Source organism: Aspergillus caelatus (assembly GCF_009193585.1).
Source record: "Aspergillus caelatus strain CBS 763.97 unplaced genomic scaffold BDV27scaffold_64, whole genome shotgun sequence".
Classification (NCBI taxonomy): Eukaryota; Fungi; Ascomycota; class Eurotiomycetes; order Eurotiales; family Aspergillaceae; genus Aspergillus; species Aspergillus caelatus.
This window is the reverse complement of record NW_022475327.1, coordinates 136796-159264: the sequence shown is the minus strand read 5'-3', so window position 1 is coordinate 159264 and position 22469 is coordinate 136796. Positions and strand designations below refer to the sequence as shown.

The 22469-nt window shown below is 47.4% G+C and overlaps 6 protein-coding genes across 6 annotated transcripts; 2 read left to right on the top strand and 4 right to left on the bottom strand.

Moving 5' to 3' along the window:
* Window positions 1–5466: 5466 nt before the first annotated feature.
* BDV27DRAFT_144271 (THO complex subunit THO1/HPR1) lies at window positions 5467–7808 on the bottom strand (the record flags this gene model as incomplete). Its single annotated transcript, XM_032070237.1, has 7 exons — window positions 5467–5878; window positions 5937–6250; window positions 6302–6451; window positions 6506–7189; window positions 7241–7359; window positions 7413–7491; window positions 7569–7808. The coding sequence occupies 7 exons, from the start codon at window positions 7806–7808 to the stop codon at window positions 5467–5469; spliced, it is 1998 nt and encodes a 665-aa protein (XP_031928788.1).
* A 240-nt stretch (window positions 7809–8048) lies between these two features.
* On the top strand, window positions 8049–12741 carry BDV27DRAFT_101537 (RNA helicase aquarius). Its single transcript, XM_032064285.1, has 4 exons — window positions 8049–8289; window positions 8346–8446; window positions 8508–11990; window positions 12066–12741. The coding sequence occupies exons 1-4, from the start codon at window positions 8054–8056 to the stop codon at window positions 12515–12517; spliced, it is 4272 nt and encodes a 1423-aa protein (XP_031928787.1). The 5' UTR covers window positions 8049–8053; the 3' UTR covers window positions 12518–12741.
* Window positions 12742–12904: 163 nt separating this feature from the next.
* Window positions 12905–14279, bottom strand: BDV27DRAFT_101523 (PaaI family thioesterase). The gene is made up of 10 exons (XM_032064284.1): window positions 14201–14279; window positions 14097–14137; window positions 14022–14034; window positions 13816–13881; window positions 13721–13763; window positions 13574–13645; window positions 13454–13500; window positions 13352–13370; window positions 13124–13202; window positions 12905–13060 (listed from the first exon to the last, which is right to left on the bottom strand). The coding sequence occupies exons 1-10, from the start codon at window positions 14225–14227 to the stop codon at window positions 13000–13002; spliced, it is 468 nt and encodes a 155-aa protein (XP_031928786.1). The 5' UTR covers window positions 14228–14279; the 3' UTR covers window positions 12905–12999.
* Window positions 14280–14416: 137 nt separating this feature from the next.
* Window positions 14417–16265, top strand: BDV27DRAFT_126500 (TFIIH/NER complex subunit TFB2). Its single transcript, XM_032066555.1, has 3 exons — window positions 14417–14603; window positions 14665–14752; window positions 14828–16265. Exons 1-3 carry the CDS (start codon window positions 14474–14476, stop codon window positions 16050–16052), a joined length of 1443 nt encoding a protein of 480 aa, XP_031928785.1. The 5' UTR covers window positions 14417–14473; the 3' UTR covers window positions 16053–16265.
* Window positions 16266–16537: 272 nt separating this feature from the next.
* BDV27DRAFT_171465 (uncharacterized protein) lies at window positions 16538–18256 on the bottom strand (the record flags this gene model as incomplete). Its single annotated transcript, XM_032075602.1, has 1 exon — window positions 16538–18256. One exon carries the CDS (start codon window positions 18254–18256, stop codon window positions 16595–16597), a length of 1662 nt encoding a protein of 553 aa, XP_031928784.1. The 3' UTR covers window positions 16538–16594.
* Window positions 18257–18523: 267 nt separating this feature from the next.
* On the bottom strand, window positions 18524–22464 carry tof1 (putative DNA repair protein (Tof1)). Its single transcript, XM_032075601.1, has 4 exons — window positions 22353–22464; window positions 22057–22294; window positions 19851–22004; window positions 18524–19800 (listed from the first exon to the last, which is right to left on the bottom strand). The coding sequence occupies exons 1-4, from the start codon at window positions 22437–22439 to the stop codon at window positions 18746–18748; spliced, it is 3534 nt and encodes a 1177-aa protein (XP_031928783.1). The 5' UTR covers window positions 22440–22464; the 3' UTR covers window positions 18524–18745.
* Between the last annotated feature and the right edge of the window lie 5 nt (window positions 22465–22469).

Here is a 22469-nt window from a genome sequence, read left to right as displayed (position 1 = left end):
CCAAAAAAAAAAAAAAATCAAAAAGCAAAATAAAAAAATAAAAAAAAAGAGAGAGAGAGAGAGAGGAAGGAGGAAGAGCTTGCCAGGATAAACGATATACACTATGGAGGGAAAGAAGCAACAAGAATGACTACGCCGAAGCTAAAGTGGCGATGGAGCACTCCACCTAACATCCAAACAGAGTCAGATGGACCGAGACGGCCGCAGCCCTGCGTAAAGGGACTAGATAAGGGGTAAGGAATGGTTCACGATCCAACTTGCAAGTATGTCCGACTAATTCTTCATTTCAACGCAGGTCGCCTGTCTTCTCAGCGGACGTTTACAATTCACAGTCATGATTGCATGTAAATTTTCCGAAGTGGAACCTGCGACCAAAACCATCGCATCGCATCGTGCGGGTCAACGAGTCTGGGACACCCTAGTCCGGCACCCACAGCCATCCTCCTGGCTAGCCAACCGTTGTTTGAAGGGTAAATAGACCCTTGTTGGCTGGAGCTCATCCGACACCAATGTCGTTTTAGTGAGCACTGGTGCACCATGTGGAAGGGCTACCGACAGCGCTAGTCGTGCGTTGGCTCCATAATCCGCCGGAGACCGGGTTAGATCAAGGACCAAGTCCTCAGCCTAAGAACCACTTAGTTTAGCTGCTACCCACCTCCCATCCGTCCATCCCAAGAGGATACACATGCAAGTGACTCTCTCGGGCAGAAGTTGTTCGCAGGGAGTCAGGGAAAAGCAGGAGGCGGGTGAAAATCTAAAATAACCGTTGGTTTCAAGTTGGACAAGTTCCTCATTCTCCTTCCCAGGATGGGGTATTAGTCTATCAGAGAAAAGGACGAGTCCACCTACAAGGACGATCGATCGACCGTTACTAGCCGGGTCCGCTGTCAACCACGCTCGGGTACACGCCCATCCCAGGGTGCGCGTAGAAATTTAGAAAAGACAGAACCGACCGTATACGTAGGAGTGGTACGTACAGCTTCTCGGACTATGTTAGCCAGAGGGCCACCAGATGGAGCAGCAGGTAAGACCACCATGCCTATCTCAGCATAGCTCAAGAGATGGCCAGGGTTTGCGGAGAAAATGAAGAATGTTTCCGAGTTTCGAGCCTCCTGCGGCCGAAGAGAGAGTGCTATTGAAGACGAGCGCAGGAAAGGCCAGGGAGCGGACCATGCACTGGGCGACCTGAACGGTCATTGAACCGAGCGTGACGCTAAAAATCGTGCAGTCAACGGTTGACTCGGTTGAGTGGCGGCCTCATGTGCTCTCCACTTGGAAGAGGGGGACAAATTGTCTGGGAGAGACTAAACGATTCCATTGGCTCCACCGAGACAACTTGCATGAAACAGTTCAGGGAAATGAGACTGGAGGAGGGAAGTGGATAGAGAAGAAGATGAGAACCAATGTATTGTTTTGACGGCCCAAAGCAAATTAAAGGTAACATACGTGAACATTAGATAAGATGTCGGAAACCGAAATAAGATTTACGGAAGAATAAGTAAAAGGAAAAAGGGACAGAAAAGTTTTGGAAAAAAAAAATAAAAAGGTTCTGAAGATAGGGGAACCGACAGGTGGAAACAACGACAGTGGGGCATTTATCCAGCAATGAGAGTCAGGAGCAGGACTTGACCTTTTAGGTATTTAGGGTTAATCGACAGTGAAAGTTAGCCCAAGGTACACACTCAATGAAGGTGTATGTACCTATGAATGAACGTATGTATGTACAAATGTACTCATGTAGGCAAGCCTGTCTGTTTGTCTGTCTACTTATCTCTATATCTTAAATTGTTGTAAGGGGGGTAATGGTATGCATTTAAATATGATCAATAAGAAGCCGTAATATTATTACACGCCGTGATTAATATCAACACAACTACCGAGGATGCAGAAGTGGCTGCAGCTAATTGACTCACGTCAGTTGGCATGAATATAAATTTTATCATAAATTGCATGAGTCGTGTCCTTCGTAAGTCGGTACGGTACGGTACCTTAATATTCCCTGGTGCCTACTATACTACCTAAAGATACTGGTAGGGTATGTACTGTATATGCCAGATTTTTACCCAGATGATGGGATCTTAAATCCTAGTGGCTAACAGATAGCATTGTACATACCTAGGCATTTCTGTGCCTTAATGCAAAAGCTATCTGTATACTTAGAATGCCCTCAACACAAGTCGTAGCCTCGTAGGCCACCAAGGAAAACAAGAGAGGGTGAGGAAATCATGCTTCGGATAGTTCCAGGACCACCTAGACCGGAGTTTAATCCCCATCCGATGCTGGCCATAACGCTCAGCTACTAGTAGTCAGAAACTTACTTATGGAAAGGATCGAAACGGCGTAATGGTTCCTCGGTTTGTCTTGGCTTTCTTTCTTCCATGTCTTCTTCCTCTGTCACTTTTTAAGTTTTTACTTTTTACTTTCTTATTTCTTTCTTTTTTTTCCCTTTTCATTTTATTTTATTTTCTCTTCCCTTTATTTTATTTTATTTGATCTGATTTTAATATAATTTTTTTTTTTCATTAAGTATTATTTAATATCTCTACCTTTTTAAAACAATAAACGCGCCGGATGATTCCCGATCGAGGAATAAGGGGAGGTATCTCCGTACTCTGTATGGTTTAGTGATTTGTAGTGATGATGGCTGAGTGCAATAGCTTCGGTCAACTCCTGACTGTCTTGAACTAAGTAAATACCCGACTGGATGTTCCAGGCAAAATCTCGGGACTGAGTAACTTTCAATTGAGATTCCGATTGCATTGATATTTATTATTTTTTCCCTTTCCTTTTTTTTCCCCCTTTCTTTTATTAATAATATTATTTCTTCTTCTTTTCGATTCCTACTTCCATTTCACCTTTTATCTTCTTAATCCCCACCCCCTAACCCCACCCTTTCCACCAAAAAATCTGAAAACGGACGTTCTCTAGGGATACTTGTTCGGTATACCCGATAAGTGGGGGGAGAGAGGATAGGAATCGCTTACATCGATGTGGATATATGGAGATGAGAAGTGGCATGACTTTCAGCTGGAATGCAAGAGCCACATTGTGAAAAAGTAAGCGTCGAGTGGATCATCCTCTGAGGGCTTGAGGACGATCACAGCTGAAGAGAGTAATCAACATTCATTCCCATCGTGTGGGTGCGGGGAAGGAGATCCCAGGAATCGCGGCCGATCGAAGGTGAGTGGGTGAGAAGGATGGGGAGGAGCAACTTTAATCTCTTTCAAGGCTTCTCGTGGATGCCAAGAATGCTGGCGGCCCCTTCTAATTTCATTCGGTCTCTACGGACTGCAGTTCGAATCAACAGAAAACTACATCATAGGTCTCAAGGCTCTTACTGCTTCTGTTGGACGGTGGAAACAATTCCCGCTAACAAGTGGGTACTGCTATCGATCCCATTACGCAAGCCAACAATTGGCGCTGCGGTTCGGGTGCCAGATTTCGGCCAAATTGTTCCGAGTCCAATGAAGTTACTGTGTACTACAGAACTAAACGAAACCGGGTAGAAGAAGACGGGCGGGTAAAAAAAAAAAAAGGGGGGGGGGGAAGAAACAGGAAAAGAGAAAAGCAAAAGAAAAGTAAGCGAAAGGGAAGAGCAATGAAACGAGGAGAAATAAACAATAACAACAAAAATAATAGCATGCATGTATACATGCATATATACACACCACTCCAAAGTTTATCAGGGCCTCATAGTATTTTTCCATGGCGGTACCCCTGTCGGTATGAAATCAATTGCGCGATTGGTACGTATCATCTCCGATGCAGGTTCCTGCGGGAACCATTGTGGAAAAAGTGTCTGTGCGGGTCGGTTGGTAACAGTGAAACGTCGTTTAGCCCTGACATTCCATCTTTGGACCACCACTTAGTCCTCTAGGGCGAATGAGGAACTGCCTATATCCTCGATCTACGAATCAGAAGCTTTGCACCTATACATCCACTCTCCGTAGGTTCTGTACCTAGGTACTTTACATACTGTGCCTAGGTAGGTATGTATTGAACCTACTTGCTGCTCTCTGTTATGTTATTTACTAGGTACATTCATTTATTATTGCTTGCACGGATTTAATATAATAGATTGAAGAGCCCCTGACGAAAAGAAGAATAATTAAAAAGCAATTCTAGAACAGGAACCGAACGACTGGCATGCGAACGTTATCGGTGGAGGACTTGCTTCCCCGTCACCAAAACTATTTTTTTTAAACTTTTCAGCCGGGATCTCTCTCGCTTGGAGAGATACTATAAAATCTAGTTGGCATACAGGTCACTTTCACCATGGTTCGGAGCCGAGTCATGACCCTTCGGCTCTGTAGTAATCATTACCCCAAAGACGTAGGCAGAAGTGTAAGAGATGAACTGGGACAAAACCAGCACAAACCGAAAGATGATATACCCGGATACTGATACGAAATAGGCACCCCCACCCCACCAAAGGAAACACCCTAAGTATGTATATACACAGTTGTTCCTTTGATTGCAAATACATACATACCTTCTACCTAGGGTAATTTTACTTGAAAGTTAACTATCAGGTTGACAGAGAGATCAAGCGTCTATCGGGTTAGGATGGTGAAACGTGGCGTATCAGATCACCCGGATTCCCTTGGACCCAGTAATCTCACTGTAATCTCGCATGACAGCTACTATCAAGGGGCATTCTAAGGTAAGGAGTAAGAAATCGTTCAGTGTGTTCGGGTGATATACTTACGATCCTTACGTAGCAGATAGATAAATAGATGGATGGATAGGTTGTACAATGAGATCCACGGTTATGCAGGTACGTCCATGTAATATTAGAGTTGTTGATCCCCGAGACATTCGGACCCTCGCCCGTAGCTTATCCGTCCGCGTTGCCAAAGAAGCGGCGCGCTCCCTAAGCCATTCTCAGCAACCGTGGTCACTGGCAAATTCATCCTCGCACCTCAGACTACGAGGAATTAATCCCCTCCCTGGGTCTCGAAGTGGATTGTCAGGAAACCTTCAATTTCCGGTCAGCAGTACCGTTACTATGTCCTTACCCCTCTCATTACTCTTTTGCCGCCTCCCTGTTGGGACCCCATGAGCTCCTAAGAGTTGCTCCTGCTTGCAGAGTATCTAATAGGGCGGAGGGAAAACTTCGGGTGTCGCCACACTGAGGACTAAACTGCACGCCAGATGAGGGTCATCAAAATGAGGCCAATCAAAAGGGCCAAGATCCCCCGCCGTAATCTCCCATTTCAGGTCTCGTCATAATGAACACGCCCCAACTCTTCTTAGAAAACTCAGTCCGCATACTAAATGTCCCTTTCATATTTTACGATACTGCAGGAATCCTGCATAGCGTTGTGACAGTGACGCATACAAGCACATGAAATCATCAAATGGTGTATCGAATTCAGCATCCATCACGACCGTAGGGGTTCGTTCTTCGGCGCCAACGAGAGCCAATCATGATAATGCGTTCTCTGGCCGCATGTGTGGCGTTCTTCATGTGCCTGCTGCTGCTGCATCCTTCGAATCCGCTGAACTTTTCTCGGTGGCAATGGTGGCATTCGCTTGTTCGGAGCTGGCAGGCCCATGATCATGCCCCAAACCACCAGACTCGCCCTCGGCCGAGATTTTCGTCATCGTCTCATGGGCCTGAGGGGTGCCTTCAAGAACTTGGGGAGTGCCTTCGGAAGGCTGTGGGGTCTCAAAAAGCAGCTTTAGATTTTTGCCATCCTCAATCTTGTCGAACGCTGCGAGCTTGCTTTTAGCGGAAAGTCTTAATATACGCCAAGTCTTGCTCGCTTTAGCGCGTGTCGCGTTCTCTTTATCCTCCTTTGTCTGGGCAGTATCCATGTCTAACTCATCGTCCATTATACCCATCATAAACGAATCAGAGGAAGGTACCGTGAACCTTCGATATTGTTAGCTGGCAACTAATCAGGTTTCCAATGATCCGTGGGTGCGCTTACCTTTGAGGTTCCTTAAGCCTTTTAAGACCTGCTAGTGATTCGCCTTCGGAGAGGAAGTTCAAATTTAGCGAACCCATGGGTGAAGACCGAAGGCGCTTGTTGGCGTAGACTTTAGTTGCATACTCACGAGCACCGAGGTAGTCCGATACGGAAACAGGAGGTCTCTCAATCAATGGACAACCTTCGGCTTTCCAACGAACCCAATTCTTGTCCCTCGACAAAACGGTGTCCACCATTCGATAGTAGAATTTTCCACCAACGCCTTCCTGCAAATACTCTTCTATCGCCTTTCTCATCTTGACTGCCCATTTAGCCTGCAACTGTTAACAGTGTCCATGAATCTAAGTATCGGTGGGTGTCCCTACATCGTCCTCATTCAACACAAAACCGTAGAGTACAGATTTGTTAGTCAACTCGGCTAGCTTTGCTTTTGCCTTAGGAGTAAGCGAGAGCATGAAATCCAAGAGAATAAGCGCCTGAACCAGAACATGCCTCCGAAAGGCTGTGTCATTGACCTACATATAAGAGTTAGCACAAGCTACCGAAAGAAAGCCAAGCAAAGAACCTACCTCAAGGTCAAATAGATCCCTGCTTGTCAGATACTTCGGGTTGAAACTACTCGCAATTTCTTGGCCGTCCGCAGTTCTCTTCCGTTTGTTGGATTTTCGAAGCTCTTCAGACGTCTTGCTCGTGCCTGAACTTTCAAGGTCTGTGTTAACTGATTTGAAGGCAGAAAGAGTAGCCTCAAGTCCCGTCCTGAATGTGGTGAAGTGTTGAGGATCGAATATCTTTGTTGGGGCAGAGAAATACGCCTGGAGGCCCCAGAACATAGGGTAGAGCTTGTTCAAATCGTTCGCCTTCTCATCAACACCTTCATCTTGCGAAATGATGACTTTCGGGGCTGCCGGTTGATCTTGAACAGGGGCCTGAGGATCCGCGAGAGACGGCGGTTCAGTATTGTTGTTTTCTTGTTGGCTTTCAATGGTCGTTGACGGTCTCTGCTCGTCAGACATTACCACATCCGCATCATCTGGCATGATGGTGTCGGGTTCAGGGATTTCGTCGTAAGTAGTGACATTCTCGGTATGATATTCGCCCCGCAGATTGACGGCGCTCTTGTCTCCTAGCGGGAAACTCTGGAAGAGGAAAATAAAGACACGTCCACAAAATACAGTATCTTCGGCTCGTGAAAGCCTCCGCAGCAATTCGTTGCAGGATCTCAGAATGATCAAACTTTTCTGCTTAAAGTGTTTCTTCTGCGGTGTCAAATAGTTGCACTAGAGAGGATTTCGAGTTGCACCTACTTTAGTATTTCGTTCTCTCCGAGACTCGAGGTAGTCAAAAACTTTGCGACAGCCATCAATAGTTTGGCTATCAAGTAATTCCTCAATCAGCCAAAATATAAGACCGGGCTCACACTGTTCTGCGGACACGTCAGGATACCATCTAGGCCGCGAGACCAAATTCCAAACGAACCATTGTCCGAAAAGATTGAGATTATGTCGAGCAAATTCCATATTTGTATAAAGGACGGCTCATCTATGGATGTAGTGGCCTTCATAAAGTGCCAATTAGCCATGACTGAACTCCATGGATAGCCAGGAAGACAATCGCAACATTGAAGCCACTTACAAGCAGACTGTAAAACCTCTCCCTGAATGCAATTTCAACTGCAGCAAATTGCGTCTGTTGGCTAAGCCGACTCGTGACCTGCTCATCATCGCCTTCGACTTTCCAGATCGCTTCTCCGAGGTGTGTTTCTGTCAACGGAGGTTCGATTTGCTTATCCGGTTTGACTAGTTCGGCTCGAGTAAGAAGATTATCAACTAATCTCCTATAGACGTGTATCGATTCAACATCTTCGTCGGCCATCCTTGCGGACAACAAATCCAAGTAAGGATGGGATAAAGGAGACGTGGAGATTGTGCTGTGTAAGGAGCTTCCGATACAACAAAGGATCACGGGGCCATGGCTGCGGCTCTGCGGGTTCTAGCCGCTGGAAGCAACTTCCTTAGCCGCGCGCCAGAAGCTTTCCCATCCCGCCGCAACGGACCACTTGCGCAGATAAATCCGACTCGGGCGCGGAGTCCTTTTTTATACAAATTTAACGTCAAGGAATGGGCCTACAATCACGTCAGGCAATGGCGCACGGCCTTGATTCCAGGCCCACCGTTGAAGATTTTCGCGATGACAGCGTGTGGGTGCAGTTAGCCAAAACTCACTGGCTCGAGACATCCAAGGTCCGGAAAGTCAAGCAGGATGTCATCAAGAAGGATATATGGGACCCTCTCGAAGCAGATAATTTCAGCTTTCGCTCGCTTCTAACGTTGGAAAATTTGAATATTTTAGAAAAGTGCGCATGCACTCGAAACGCTTCGTGATGTAATGCCTCGACTAACCGACCATTAGGTTCCTTTGGCCGACCTACACAGAAGACGCCTCGAACTACCATGTGTTGCTGCTGGCGCTAATCGTCACTGTCAAACAGCGGGAACATCTACCAATATGGGGTGAGTTTACCTTACTCCTACGTATTGTCAATCCTGTGCGAGTTATTCACAGAACATCCAGACATCTTCTCTGACCGACCGGATGACTTTTCCAACCTTTTCCATCGAATTCTCTCCATGAGTATCGACCAGTCCCTTCTTACATCGTCGCGCCTGTCCATCGTATCCTTCATTATTAGCTCCTTCCAATCCCTCGAGAATGTTTTGATACGAAAGGAATGTGCACCTCTGGTTTCTATATCAATTTGGCACAATCTCTCGAGTGACGATGCACGAGAACAGGTGCTCGGAAAGGGCCCAACGTTGAAGAAAGCGTGGAGAGCTGCCGCGAAGCGATATGACGCAGCAGACGAAGCGGCCAAAGCGAAGATGAGGTTTGACCGGTCATGGCTCTACACAATGCTTCTCGATTTTCTTCAGAGATTGAACGGCGCCGACAAAGACCAGGTGGATAACCTGCGTTACTGTGAGAGGTTTCTTGAATTTTTAGTGGACTTAGAAAGTCAACTTCCCACGCGACGATATGTCAACACGTTGCTGAAAGACCTCAATATCCTACCGGTAATTCGTTTATCGGAGCTCTACCGTTATTCGGAGAATGCGCTATTCCGTGACTTGCATAATCTATTAAAACATTTCGCTACATTTTCAATTGACGATTATACAGGAGAGAGTATGTCACCTCAGGCAGTGTATGATACTCACTGCCAGGAGCTAGCCCACTTGCAGCGAACTTCCATGAAATACTTTAAGGACAAATTGATGATTCTAGCTTTGTCGAATTATGGTTCAATTGAGCAACGTCCGGAGCTGGAAGGGCAGCTATCTTCCTTAGATGACTCTGAGCTCCGAAGCCTTTGTTCACACCTGGGATTTCGGACAGATTACCCAAAGCAATGTCAAATCACGCCCGATCGCCATCTGTATCTAGAAATACTCTTGTCCTTTTACGAGCGCAAGGCACCATTCCAGGATGTTGTATCGCGCCTAAGTGTTGTTCCGACAGAAGAAAACCTTTACGACCCAGCTTTACTGCGGAATGAAGCCTATGACGGATCTAGGCCACTTGCAATTCCAAAGTTGAACCTCCAATACTTGAGCCTGGGGGATTTTCTATGGCGCTCGTTTCTCTTGTATCGATCTGAAGCCTTCTTCCAGATTCGCAAAGATATGGAAACGATTGTCAAGCGTATGCAGCCCCGAGTCAGTCGAGACGGCAAAAGTCTGACTTTTGATGGGTTTTCCCGGATGGCTATCCCTATTTCGAAGCCTGCTATCATCGAGGTTGCGCCCCCGAAGGTTGGCTTCACCAACCCAGCTTTTGTGCGAGCTGAAATCGTGATCGAGGTTGGCAGGCTGGCAGACCACGTCCGAATGGAATGGGAGTCGCTCCGCCCCGATGACGTGGTTTTCCTTTTAGCTGTACAGCCTGGCGCTGCAAACAAATTGGCGTTTCAGGACCCCACCGCAATTGATAGCCCCAGCCTAACGCACCTCAGGACAGCGGAAATTGTGCAGGTACTTGATGAAAATGGCCGTCCATTGCGCGAACCCATCTCGGGGCAGACCAATGGCCATCGATCGAGGCCACGTATAAGGAGACTTTTGGTTAACCTTGACCCTGATGCCTTCAAAGCGGATAAAGATCGCAGCATGCATGGAAAGCCAGATATCTATCCGTTGGTCAATGTAGTCGCAAGGAGAAAGGGAAGGGAAAACAATTTCAAGTCTATACTGGAGACTATGCAAAGGCTCATTGTCTCCGACATTACTCTTCCTTCCTGGCTCCAGGACATCTTTTTGGGTTATGGGGACCCTGCAGGGGCCCGTTACACAGAATTGCCGAACAGACTCAAGTCAGTCGATTTTCGCGATACGTTCTTGGACTGGCAGCATCTGGTAGAGAGCTTCCCGGGGACAACAATTGAGCCTTCTGGCGAGGAGACATCAAGCTTCGGACCCCCATATGTGCTTGAATATGTTGAAGATTCCCAAAAATCGCCTTCGACGAATGCCTCCAAGAAGCGGCGGAGAGATCAAACCGAGAAGGACAAATCGTCCTCCTACTCACTTCGCGTTTCAACATATAAGCCGCCTAATCCAGGCCCTTACCCTGTCGATGCGCCCAAACTAAACTCTGTCCGGTTTACACCAGCTCAGGTGGAAGCTATCGCATCTGGGACACAACCTGGGTTGACTATTATTGTCGGACCTCCCGGAACCGGAAAGACGGATGTTGCAACGCAAATAATCAATAACATTTACCATGATTTCCCCAATGAGCGCACGCTTTTGGTTGCGCACAGCAACCAGGCGTTAAACCAACTTTTCCAAAAGATAGTTGCACTGGATATCGACGAACGCCACCTTTTGCGTCTTGGCCACGGGGAAGAAGAGTTAGAGACCGAGTCAAGCTATAGCAAATATGGCCGGGTTGAATCTTTCCTCGATAACCGTAACTATTATCTCTCTGAAGTTACACGGTTAGCATCATCAATTGGAGCGCAGGGCGCCCATGGAAACTCCTGCGAGACCGCCGGATATTTCAACACTGTATACATCCAGCCTGCATGGGCAAAGTTTTGGGACCAGGCCCGCACCGAAAATATCTCTCTCGAAGAGATCATTGCAGCTTTCCCATTCCATGCTTACTTTTCCAATGCCCCACAGCCCGTATTCGACTCTTCGAGTCCTAAGGAAGCAGTGCTAGATGTAGCAGAAGGTTGCCAGCGGCACATCGACAAGATATTCTCAGAGCTAGAAGATATCCGGCCGTTTGAGATCTTGCGGCAACCGAAAGATAAGGCTAATTACCTCCTGGTGAAGGAGGCCAGGATCATTGCAATGACTTCCACACATGCAGCAATGCGCCGCCAGGAGATTGCTGATCTTGGCTTTCACTATGACAATGTTGTGATGGAAGAAGCCGCGCAGATCACGGAGATCGAAAGTTTCATTCCCTCCGCCTTGCAAACAATGAAGGGTGGCCAGCTCTCGTTGAAACGCGTGGTACTCTGCGGCGATCATCTCCAGAATTCCCCAATCATCCAAAACCTTGCATTCCGGCAGTACGCGCATTTTGAACAGAGTCTTTTCCTTCGCCTGGTAAGACTGGGTGTCCCTGTAATTACACTTGATCAGCAGGGTCGTTCGAGGCGTAGCATTGCAGAACTATTTCGTTGGCGTTATAAGCAACTGGGAGATTTATCAGTCGTTGAGACAGCCGATGAGTTCAAGCAGGCGAATTCTGGGTTCCAGTTCGATTACCAATTCATCAACGTTCCTGATTACCAGGGTGCAGGTGAACGGGAACCCACTCCTCATTTCATTCAAAACCTGGGTGAAGCAGAATATGCCGTAGCCCTCTACCAATACATGCGGTTGCTTGGCTACCCAGCGTCGAAGATATCCATCCTTGCCACATATGCGGGACAAACAGCGCTGATAAGGGATGTCTTGAACCACCGATGCGCCAAGAATGCCTTGTTCGGAATGCCCAAGATCGTGACTACCGTGGACAAGTATCAGGGCGAACAAAACGACTGTAAGTCGAATCTCATTTATCTCTTCGGTAATTTTTTTTTTTTTTGCGAAGCCCTTTACTAACTTAGAGCTACAGATGTAATTCTCTCGCTCACAAGAACTCGTACGGTTGGTTACTTACGTGATGTCCGTCGTCTAACGGTTGCACTTTCTCGTGCCCGTTTGGGCCTCTACATACTCGGTCGGCGCGAGGTCTTTGAGTCGTGCTATGAGCTTAAGCCAGCATTTGACCTATTATTTCAACGCCCTGATAAGCTCATGCTTGCCCCAGGCGAAATGTTCCCAACCACGCGATCGCTGGACGACGAGGTTCAAGGCACGCCAATGGAAGGAGTGGAACATCTTGGCCAATACGTGTTTGAAATGACCCAGGCTAAGCTCAAGGCAATAGGAGAGCAAGATATCATGGTTGAGGACGCAATGCCCAATTGTGAAGAGGGTCTAGTGGATGAGGACGAGGTCATGCTTGGTGCAGGTGACGAACCAGATGAAGACCCTCTACACGAGCACGTCTTCACCGGGGTCTAGATCCCTTGCATTTCAACTAACACAAGTGCTTTTTGGTCTTGTATACAGGGTCATAGGATTGAGGATCGTGAGACCATGGGTTCCGAATAGCTGTAGAATGCTCAGTGATTGTGACGTTGTATCACGTCTGTCTTCGTGTTATCATGATTGTTGGTATAAGAATAAAAATGGCGGAATCTCAAACCCGAATAGGTTGGGAAATGACTGTTCGAGTTCTGATTTTTATTGGCAGCATACTACAGTGAAACGGTCTTGCAATGTGTATCTGATAACGCTCTCGTTCTATGGATAGCTTGCAGAAAGCCCCACGGCTATCTTAATATATGCGAGATGCTTGAAGAACTCGTAGGTTGCAGGGAAGGTCAACCACTAGCGTTTATACTGCCTATATATAACAGCGCTTGCGTCACTAGTAGGGTCCAAGTATATATAGGTGAATGACGGATGTTTAGTCTTCACAATATAACACTCTCCGTTCATGACTAACGCCCGCCAAGCTCCTCGACGATGTTCTGCGGGTCCTTCCAGGCGAGTGCAATATATCTATTGGAGGATTAGCACAGGTCGTATCCTCCGATGTGGTTGCATCGCGTAAAGGATACATACTTGGTGTGACTTCCTCTGGCAACAATTTCGCCTTTGCTGTTGATGAATTTGATAGATGTATATGCGAGCGTTTTGCCGACTGTTATATGAGTTAGACATTGTATTTAGTGACTGAAAAAAGGAAAAAGAAAAAAGAAAAACGAAAAAAGAAAAAAGGAAAAGGCGACTATGAATGTATCTATACGACCCGTATGATTGGGTTGATGTATTGATAGCTGGGGAACCTACATTTATCACAGCTAGCTTCCTGTAGCGATATTAGCATGCACAGATCCAGCAGCTAAATGTTGGGCTTGTTAATTGCCAGGCATGGGGTCTTTAATAACATACAGCCAAAATTTTATCTCCTACTTTACCTCCAGAGCTTAGATACGTCACTAAATAGACGGTCAGAGACTCATCCTGTACATTGGACATCCATCTCAAAGAGTGGCTTGGGATGTAGCTTACCATTGAGATCGGTCGACACTCCCGTAGCAAACAGGCCACGGGAAGCGACAGCTAGAGAACCACCAAGATCCACTGCAAAATCAATGCAAGTTTGTAAGTGGGATGGCCAGGATGAGACAGGTAAAATATGTGGTCATGCTTGCATACCCATACTAGCAATAGTACCGCCATGGAGAATGTTCAGACGATTCTGTCCCGAAGGTTAGTCGATTGGGTCGGCCTACTCTAGATTGAACCCTTACCGTATGCTCTTTCTGTATATCTAGCTCAAAGTTCACCAGACCAGGCTTTGCGGCAGTCACACGAAGCTGGAACCGTTAGTACAACCCCGGCTTGTGGTCAATGCTTACGAAAGCCAAGGGAATATATAATTCCATTATCATTCTTCATTATAATTGCTGTCACTGTAGCTTATAGAGATAGGCAGTTGAGGTATGATAGACCTTACATTATCCAATAGTCTTTCACAGCGATCAAAGTTTCAGTAACAAACCTCTTCATAGCCATGGATTCTGTCACTTACCGAGGCTCCAGCCCCGATGTAGCCCGAAAGGACTCCCAAACCTAGGGGGGGGGAACAATAACATCAGTTGAAGGAATGAAGCAATAGTAGTCGTAGTTTCTTACCGATCTAACGAACCGCAAAGCTGTCATTTTATCAAGGAAGCTATAGGCGAAAAAGAAAGGAGAAGGTTGCGGAGACAAGAATATAGTAGTTCGTTATACAGACAAGTCCCGTGTGATGATCACCTCGGACTGCGCTCCGAAGCCGCTTTGGTCACCGGAGCAAATCTTATCCATACCCATCATCATTAATCTCTCGTATATCACGCCTCAGCCAACCTTTGTGGCTCACATCATGTTGCTGAGGTGACAGCTTTTATTTTACCCGCAGGCAATATGGCCATGGCCGCCGCTCCCTCCCGTCCATTTGATTATCTGGAAAGTTTGCCTGGAACTACTTTCTACAAGCTCTACCAGCAGCCATCCACCGCCCTCGCCATCTTCAGGCGCATGTTGCCTGACCTGGGTACGCACTCGCTCCTACTCTTGAAATACCTTATGGTAATTGGAAATAACGGATAATCTAGCAAAATGTTTCGTCATGGCACTCCTATATCTCAAAGACCCTCTGCCAGCAACAGATCTAGAGGCCTGGGTCAAAGCAGAAAGCTTGAAGTGAGTGGTGGCTTTGAAAACCCTCGAACCCTCTGATTTGCGGATTGGATGGCTGACGGGCTCTATCGTTTGAAGGGAGCGAGATAATGCATTGTCAATCCTGGGCCGACTCCATATTCTATCCAACACAGTGATCGCAGACAATGTTCGCGCGTACAAAGTTACCGATCCGTTTGCCTCATCGCTCCGCCAAGCTCTGACAGGCGCTGAAAAGACGCAGTCCTTTGGTGTACTCTCGCATATATCAGATGGAGCAGCCATTTCCATAGCTGAACTGGACGAATACGCCCGGCGTCAGTGGGAGGGGGTATTAGGATACATGGTTGGAACTAGTGGACTTGGTATTCAGCGTGATGTCAACCTCAGCAAAGGTGTGAAGCAACTTTTGCAGGCTGGGCACCTTGTCGAAATTCGAGATCGTCGTGTGGAGATCACACAAGATGGATTCGCGTTTGTTCTACAGGATGTCAGCACCCAAGTTTGGCACATCCTTATGCTCTATGTTGAAAGCGCGGACGCCATCGGAATGAGCAGTGTGGAGGTCCTCTCGTTTGTTTTCTTGCTGAGCAGCTTGGAGCTTGGAAAATCATACGATAAGAAGCATCTGACTTCTAACCAACTCCGTACTCTGACGGATCTGGCGGATTTTGGCATTGTCTACCAAGATTCCCCGGATGCCAGTCATTTCTATCCCACTCGTCTCGCCACTACGCTTACCTCCGACTCCAGCGCTTTGAGCAACCCCATTTCAGGCTCCCTCTCCGGCCCCTCTGGCACAGGCTTAAACAAGGGGGGATCTGGATTCATCATCGTCGAAACAAACTACCGACTGTATGCATATACCTCTTCGCCGCTACAAATCTCTCTTATTGCACTTTTTACTACACTTAAATATCGCTTTCCCAACCTGATTACTGGGAAAATTACCCGCCAGTCGGTACGCCGCGCCATAGAGATGGGTATCACTGCCGACCAAATCATCTCGTATCTGGCTACCCACGCTCACCCTCAGATGCGCAAACACAATGTCTCCCGATCTACGTCCAATCAGGCTGGAATACCGCCATCCGTTCTGCCCCCCACGGTCACTGATCAGATTCGGCTTTGGCAACTGGAACGAGATCGCGTCAAAGCAACCCCTGGCTTTTTGTTCAAGGACTTCGTTAGTTTGGCAGAATATGAGGCTCCATGTCGGTACGCTGAAGAGATCGGAGTTCTCGTCTGGAAATCAGATCGAAAGCGGATGTTCTTTGTAACAAGGCATGAGCAAGTTGCAGCATTCTTGAGGAGTAGGAAATAGATTAGTGTAAAACACGGATTGGGGCATGGTTGGCATTAGCATCCAGGACAGATGATGTTTTAAAGAGGCGCAAAGTGGTTTGGTGCAAATCTGGCGTTAATGGGCAATCTGCGAAAACGATTGAATTTAGCATGTTACACCGGGGTTCTCGTCACATATGTTGTATAGGTGGTAGTTCCATTCTAATAAAGACCCTGTCGAGCTTCCAGGAGCATTACAACCATACTTTTATCAATCCGTAACTCCCCTATACCATAAACAAGACCTCCCAGCTCCTAGATAGTGAACAAGTGCGTCCCCCCCAGGGTCCTAGTAATTCTGGGGCCGTCCATAGTACTACAGCCAGAATATCTCTAGCCAGGCTGTATTCATTTAATGCCAGCAGAACAGGTTTCATCATACTGGCGAGGAAGCGACAAGCCTTCACCAGGGATTGCAGATAGACATTCTCGACCATGGGCGCCTCGATCCGTTTCGTACTTGGTGGCGATCCAAGTCAATACCTGCGACCACCGTTCTTTCGGTGTGCCAACAATAGAGCATCATACCATCCATCTATCACCAAATTTGTTAATGTAATCGTATCGGAACTTCCGTAGACTCGCGCTCGCTTCATCATTCATACAAACATTTTCGAGAACCATGAAGGCTCGTTTGATCCGGTAACCCGCCTCGTTTGAATCCGGATGCCCCAACGGGCGAGAATAACTTGACAACATGCCGAATCCCGTTGCTATGTCCGGCTCATGGAAGGAGTCTTCATAGTGGAAAGCATTGACGAGGGTGACGAATCTACCGAGCCAGTACTGTTGAGGCTGAGATTCACTGACCTGCGAAACCCAGTCGGCATGGATTGTTAGCCCTGGCTTCTTCAACTTCGAACGGAATCCATTGGGGTGGTTCCTCGACAATACCATTCTCCCAATTTGATCCCTATGCCGTGTATTCCCTGTGTCTGGTAGGGGTCTTAACCTTGTAGCACTTCGGCTCGGGGCCTTAGGACGGCTAGCTGGTGAAAATGAATCGGTTTTTGTTCTGGTATCAAGCTTCAGGTTCTCGAGGCCGTTCGTCCATCGAAGACTCTTTTTTACGTATTCCATTTTGTCACTTTTTTGGAGTGTGCCGTCCATCACTTTTGGGTTCGCAGGTTGAAAATCCTCCAACAACGGATGTTGTGTTGGCAACTCTCCCTTGGGAACAGTGTGGTATTCAACTCGCTCTTTCCTCAAGGATGGCACCTTGACAGACCCGGAAATCGGGTTACTGGCACGGAGGTGGTCATTCTTGATGCAATTATTCCTCTGTGCTCCTGTCTCAAGCCGTGATATGAGTGCTGATGTAGGATCGAACAGTCGAGTGGCCGGTCGACTTCTGGCATCAGGAGATGCCGCCAAGTTGCGTGGGCGGCCGGTCCTTAGTACATTGACACAAGGGACAGGTGTATATTTTGCTGCATGTATGCTGTTAGAAAATACCCCTGAGGATAATCCTCTTGTAGCTCTTTGACCATCGCTGGTTCTCTGGTGGTGAGTTCGGATCTGAAGCCTAGGGTTTGAAGTCGCCTCGGTGTCGAACATGTTTCTTTCAGGACTGAGTCTCTGTGTATCCTTACGGCGGATGAAATCTTTCCGTTCATCTTCGTTATCCAGATTCGCTTCGTAAACGGTGTCCGCGTCTTTGTCCACGTCCACACATTGTCTCCCCAAGGAAGATAGCACACTTCTTCTGCCTTCTTTTCGATAAACTTCATGGGAGTACAGATCCCCTACCGGGGATTTTGCAGGTGTCGGAATTCTTGAGAATAATTGTGTCGAAGAGTACCGTAGGCTTGTCTGACATTGGGAAGACGAGACTTTATGCTGGGCCCGCAAGTTGGACTCCTGCTCCTGCAACCTACTACTACTGATGTCAAGGCCTCTTGGGCCGTTGTTGAAATTGTTGTATCTCGATGAGTTTTTTCCAGATAGTGGCATGAAAGTTTGGCGGCAGGTATGGATGATAGGTTGCCTTTGGGATGAATGACAGACGCTGGTATTGAGGGGTGGAAGCGGATTGCTCCTACGTGCTTCTCTGTGGGTGTTGCTCCCATCGGGTATGTGTTTGTTGTCCTCGAGTTCCCATTGTTCGTGTCGCACACCGAATCTGCTCCTGAGAATCTGTAGAGAGCCCATCAGGGACGACTTGCGGTTTCGCTTTTCCCTCATAGCTGTTTCAGTATGCTTCTGGAGGGTGTCGAAATGATGTGAAATGGAGGGTGAGGGGTAGTTTGCCGGTTAGATGTGGAACAAGGACTGCTATGAGTTAGAGGAAAACAAACCCTTCTCTATGTTATAAGTAAAAGCCATTGTTTTGATGGAGGGGAACTCAACGTATAGTGGAAAGCGAGAAAGAAGCAACATGACTCTGTGTAAGTGGTTGCTAGGGCATGGGTTAGAGGACACCGGGAAAAAGCAATAAACCAGTGTGAAGGGAATGCATTGTCTCTCGAATTCTTATAGTCATTAACATCGACTTATGCATGCTTTCACTTTCATAATCCATCCAAAGGATTGCTCTGTCTGCGCGGCAGTAGTGTACTATCACAAGTTTTGCATGCCATATACATTCCCAGATCTATCTCCAAAACGCCAAGCATCATTAGGTCATTACAGGGCAATAGTATCTCAAAAGGACTAGAGGCAAATCAAGAGAGCTTATTCAGAGTCGCTATCAATCACAAACCCCGCACGCAACCGCCTTCGAGCCAATGTAGCCACCGGGGCGCTCTCGTCATTGTCTTTTGGCTCAGGCGTACCGCTTGGTTGCATGTCTTCCTCGAGACTAGGTGGTTCTGGCTCCTTGTCTAGATTCCGATCTCGACGGAAGGCTAGATTGTCGTCGAAATCAAACTCATCACTTTCATCTGACGTGGCAGGAGTGCCTTCTTCGTCTTCAGTCGCATGGCCAGGCGAGCGAGCAACAGCACCACCACCCATAGTAATGTCATCATCTTCGTCGAGTGCTTCTGTTGTTTGACCGTGCCGTTGCCGTTTACTTCGCGAGTCAGAATTCCCAGGATTGCTTAGTCGCTTGCGTTCGCTCTTTTTGTTCGCTTTACGGCCAATCTCATCTACAACGCCAGTAAGCAAAGCCTTTCTGACTCGCGCAGCTTGTTCTTTTCGCCTTTTCTCCTCGAGATCAAAGAACTCCTTGTCGGCCTCCTCGTCGGATTCGTCATCGCTGGCGTGAACGAACAGTTCACTCTTGATCTTGGCTAGACGGGCTTGGGTGTTCTCCTGACGCGCCTTGCGACGCGCTTCTAGAGTACCCTCGTCTATCGGCTCGCGCTCATCAACTCCTTCGCGATTCTTGCGCCGCTTTTTCAAATTATTGAGCGCGTTCGCTTTGGACCGGGGGTTTGGGGGGAAAAGTGGCCCATCCGGGACATCTTCACCCTCTGACTCAGATCCAAAGTCAACATTAAGTGTAGTTTGGCGATTGTGCTCCTTATCATCGGGTTTGTATTTGCGCCGAAGCATCTGCCGAGGATCATGCTCAATGTCTCCTGTGTATGGATCTTCAAGACATTTATCGATTGTCGATTTAATGCCTTGAAGATCTTTTGACCCCTGCGACGACGGCACAACCCAGGAAGCTCCGACAACATCTTCCATTCCCAGTCGCTCAAATCCTACTAAAGTCATAAGGAGACGTAGCTTAGCGTTGAAGTACATCGCCTGTTTACATGCATCGTCGTGAGGTTGGACGGCTTGTATAAGTTAGAACATCGAGCATCAAGAACAGGTCTGGTTTACATACCAATCATCGGGTTAGGAGCTCTTGGTGCTCTCTGAGCCTCGTCTCTCTGAGCCTCGTCTCTCTGAGCCTCGTCTCTCTGAGCCTCGTCATGGGCTTCCCATGACTCTCTTTCTTCCACCGCCGTGCCTAACACATTGCTAACCCATGCAACCAAATCGGCCTGCCCATCCATGACTAGTGCACCAATTACAACGTTTATCTTTTCCTCTTGCGTTGTTGCTTCACTGGGATTGACCTCAAGCTCAGCTGGCGCCCTTCTCACCGAGGGTAGGGTTTGTCTCTCATGGCCATATTCCAGGTAGAATAATGTCGAGTTCATTTTGCTGAAGAGCAACTCGGTAATAAGAGCGGGACGCTGGTCGATCTTCTTTATCATTCGTCTGATGACCTGTCGGACCAGCTCTTCCCACTCCTTGAAGATTGGTTTGCTTGAATCCATGGCGCCAGGTCCTTTAATCATTGTGTAAAAAAGATTGAGTATATCAACGCGAAACAACAAGACGCTCATGTCTTGTTTGAAGGCGACCCTATAGAAATAGCGATGGGCACGTTTTAATTGATTCGAATTAAGTTCCCTAAAGAACTTTGTGAAAGCAACGAAAGTGTCAACACACTTTTGGTTGCAAAACTTGGCAGCAAAGCGCTTGAAGTCGAACTTACGCTCCCTACAAATTCGTTCTGCCTCCATTATGTCCTCACCATCGGATGCATGCTCTTCGTTGTTATCTTCGGGTGCAGCTCCTTGAGCTTCTATGTTTTTGCGCCGAGATCGCCGCCGAGATCGCACTTGCATGTCGACATTCTCCTTAGAGTATCGCTCCAGCATACGCAAAAAAACATGCGAAAGTTCTGTGCATGCATCCAGATAACCAAATCCTTGACCTTTGTACTCACGCATAATAGCAAGCACACGGTCATGAGTTGTTTCTTCGTAGAATATCCGATTCTGAATGTTCTCGGCGATTTCCTGGTCTTCCTCAAGCAGAGACTGTGTCATTTCTTGCACAGTTAGCAAGATTTGAGTGAAGCAGCGCATTTCCGCATTTAGATCTTCCCAGTCTTTTTGGTCGAAACTATTTTGCATAGATCGGTTCAGGAATACTAGAGTTTCTTGGTCAAGTACACTAGCGACAAGGCCAAACCCATCCCGTTCCAATTCTTTTATGGATTTTCCATTCTGTAACTGCATCTCCTGCTGGCGCGCACGCCGCGCGCGTTCGGCATCCAGAAACCAGGCGACGGTGTAGAAGAATTGACGAGAATTGATGGGTACGACACGGTCGGCTTCTCGTTCCAAGGCTTTCCGAACATGGGTGAATAAAGGGTTGAATCCAGAGTCGAGGAATTCTTCAACAAACTTCCGCAGGTTTTTTGATGCGGTGGAGTTAAGGTGCGCTGGCGTGCTAAAGTCATTGTTGAGAACCGAGTCTTCATGAGTTTTGCGTGGTTGGGGCCTGTTCCACTTCTTGCTTTCATCCATTTTCTGGAGCGTTGCCTGACTATCTTTGAGAACGTCTTGCCCTGAGACAGTAGAAACCTTAGCATCGTCACGTTTGACCCAAATCATGGTTCCGAATCGTCCGTGTCGAGTGGGTGCATTTTTGGCGTACTCCCGGCGCAGAGATGACTCCTGCTTCAGCAGGGTATCTAGCTCATCTGTGTGTTTTGCGCTTCGCTGGGCATCATCCATGAATAGTTTCTCGACATTGACACCCTTCACCAGGTGGAACAATATCTCGAGAAGGACTACATCTTGCATATTGAAGTCATCACCAACGTTGGAACACATAGTAAGAATGAGGGCAAATACGTCTTGAGCTTGAAAGGCATTGATAGTCGCAGATCTAGAAGTCTCCTCCTCATCGCCATCCGCCGCAAGACGAGCATTTGGGGCGATCACTACGATATTCCGTAACAAATAGAGCATAAGTTTGAGAATACCGTCGTCCCTTGTTGTTCGTTCAGACCGTGGAACGGCCATGCTAGGAAGGCCAATTCGGATAATGGTTCGAAGGAAATTGATATTGCCACGGCTCAGAAGACCTCGTTTATAAGAGACTTGAGCGTGCTGCAAGTATGGAAAATGTCGGTGATGGTTGACAGTCATCTCGCCGTGGACTTCCAATGGCCAGGTCAACGGAACTAGCAATTCCACTTCATATCATCAATACAATGGTCTAAGCTCACAGCAAGGTCCTATACTTACAGCACGCTAATGCGATCCTGGACATATATTTACTCTTTTGACCAGTACTCCACCATAGCGAAAAGATCGGTAGCAGGTCCCCGTTGACCAAATTCGCTTCTCCAAGACACCGAGCAACATCCATGCGGTGATACTTCTCGTCGTACAATTTCAGCCAACGTCTAATGTCACGCAAGCAAGCCAGTGCATCGTCTCCAAGTACGTATCGATCCGCATCTTCACCGTTGAATCCGCCTAACTGTAAATTAATTAGATCTCTTCGAATAAAAAGTGTTCAATGAAGTAGCTATCCTCACCGCAGTGACTAGACTATAAACATATGCGCGGACATCAGGGTCTACAACTTGAACAGCTTGACCGAAAGCCACAGCTTCGTCGTTCATGGTGGCCAGTTGTGCTTGCGGTCGTCGCCC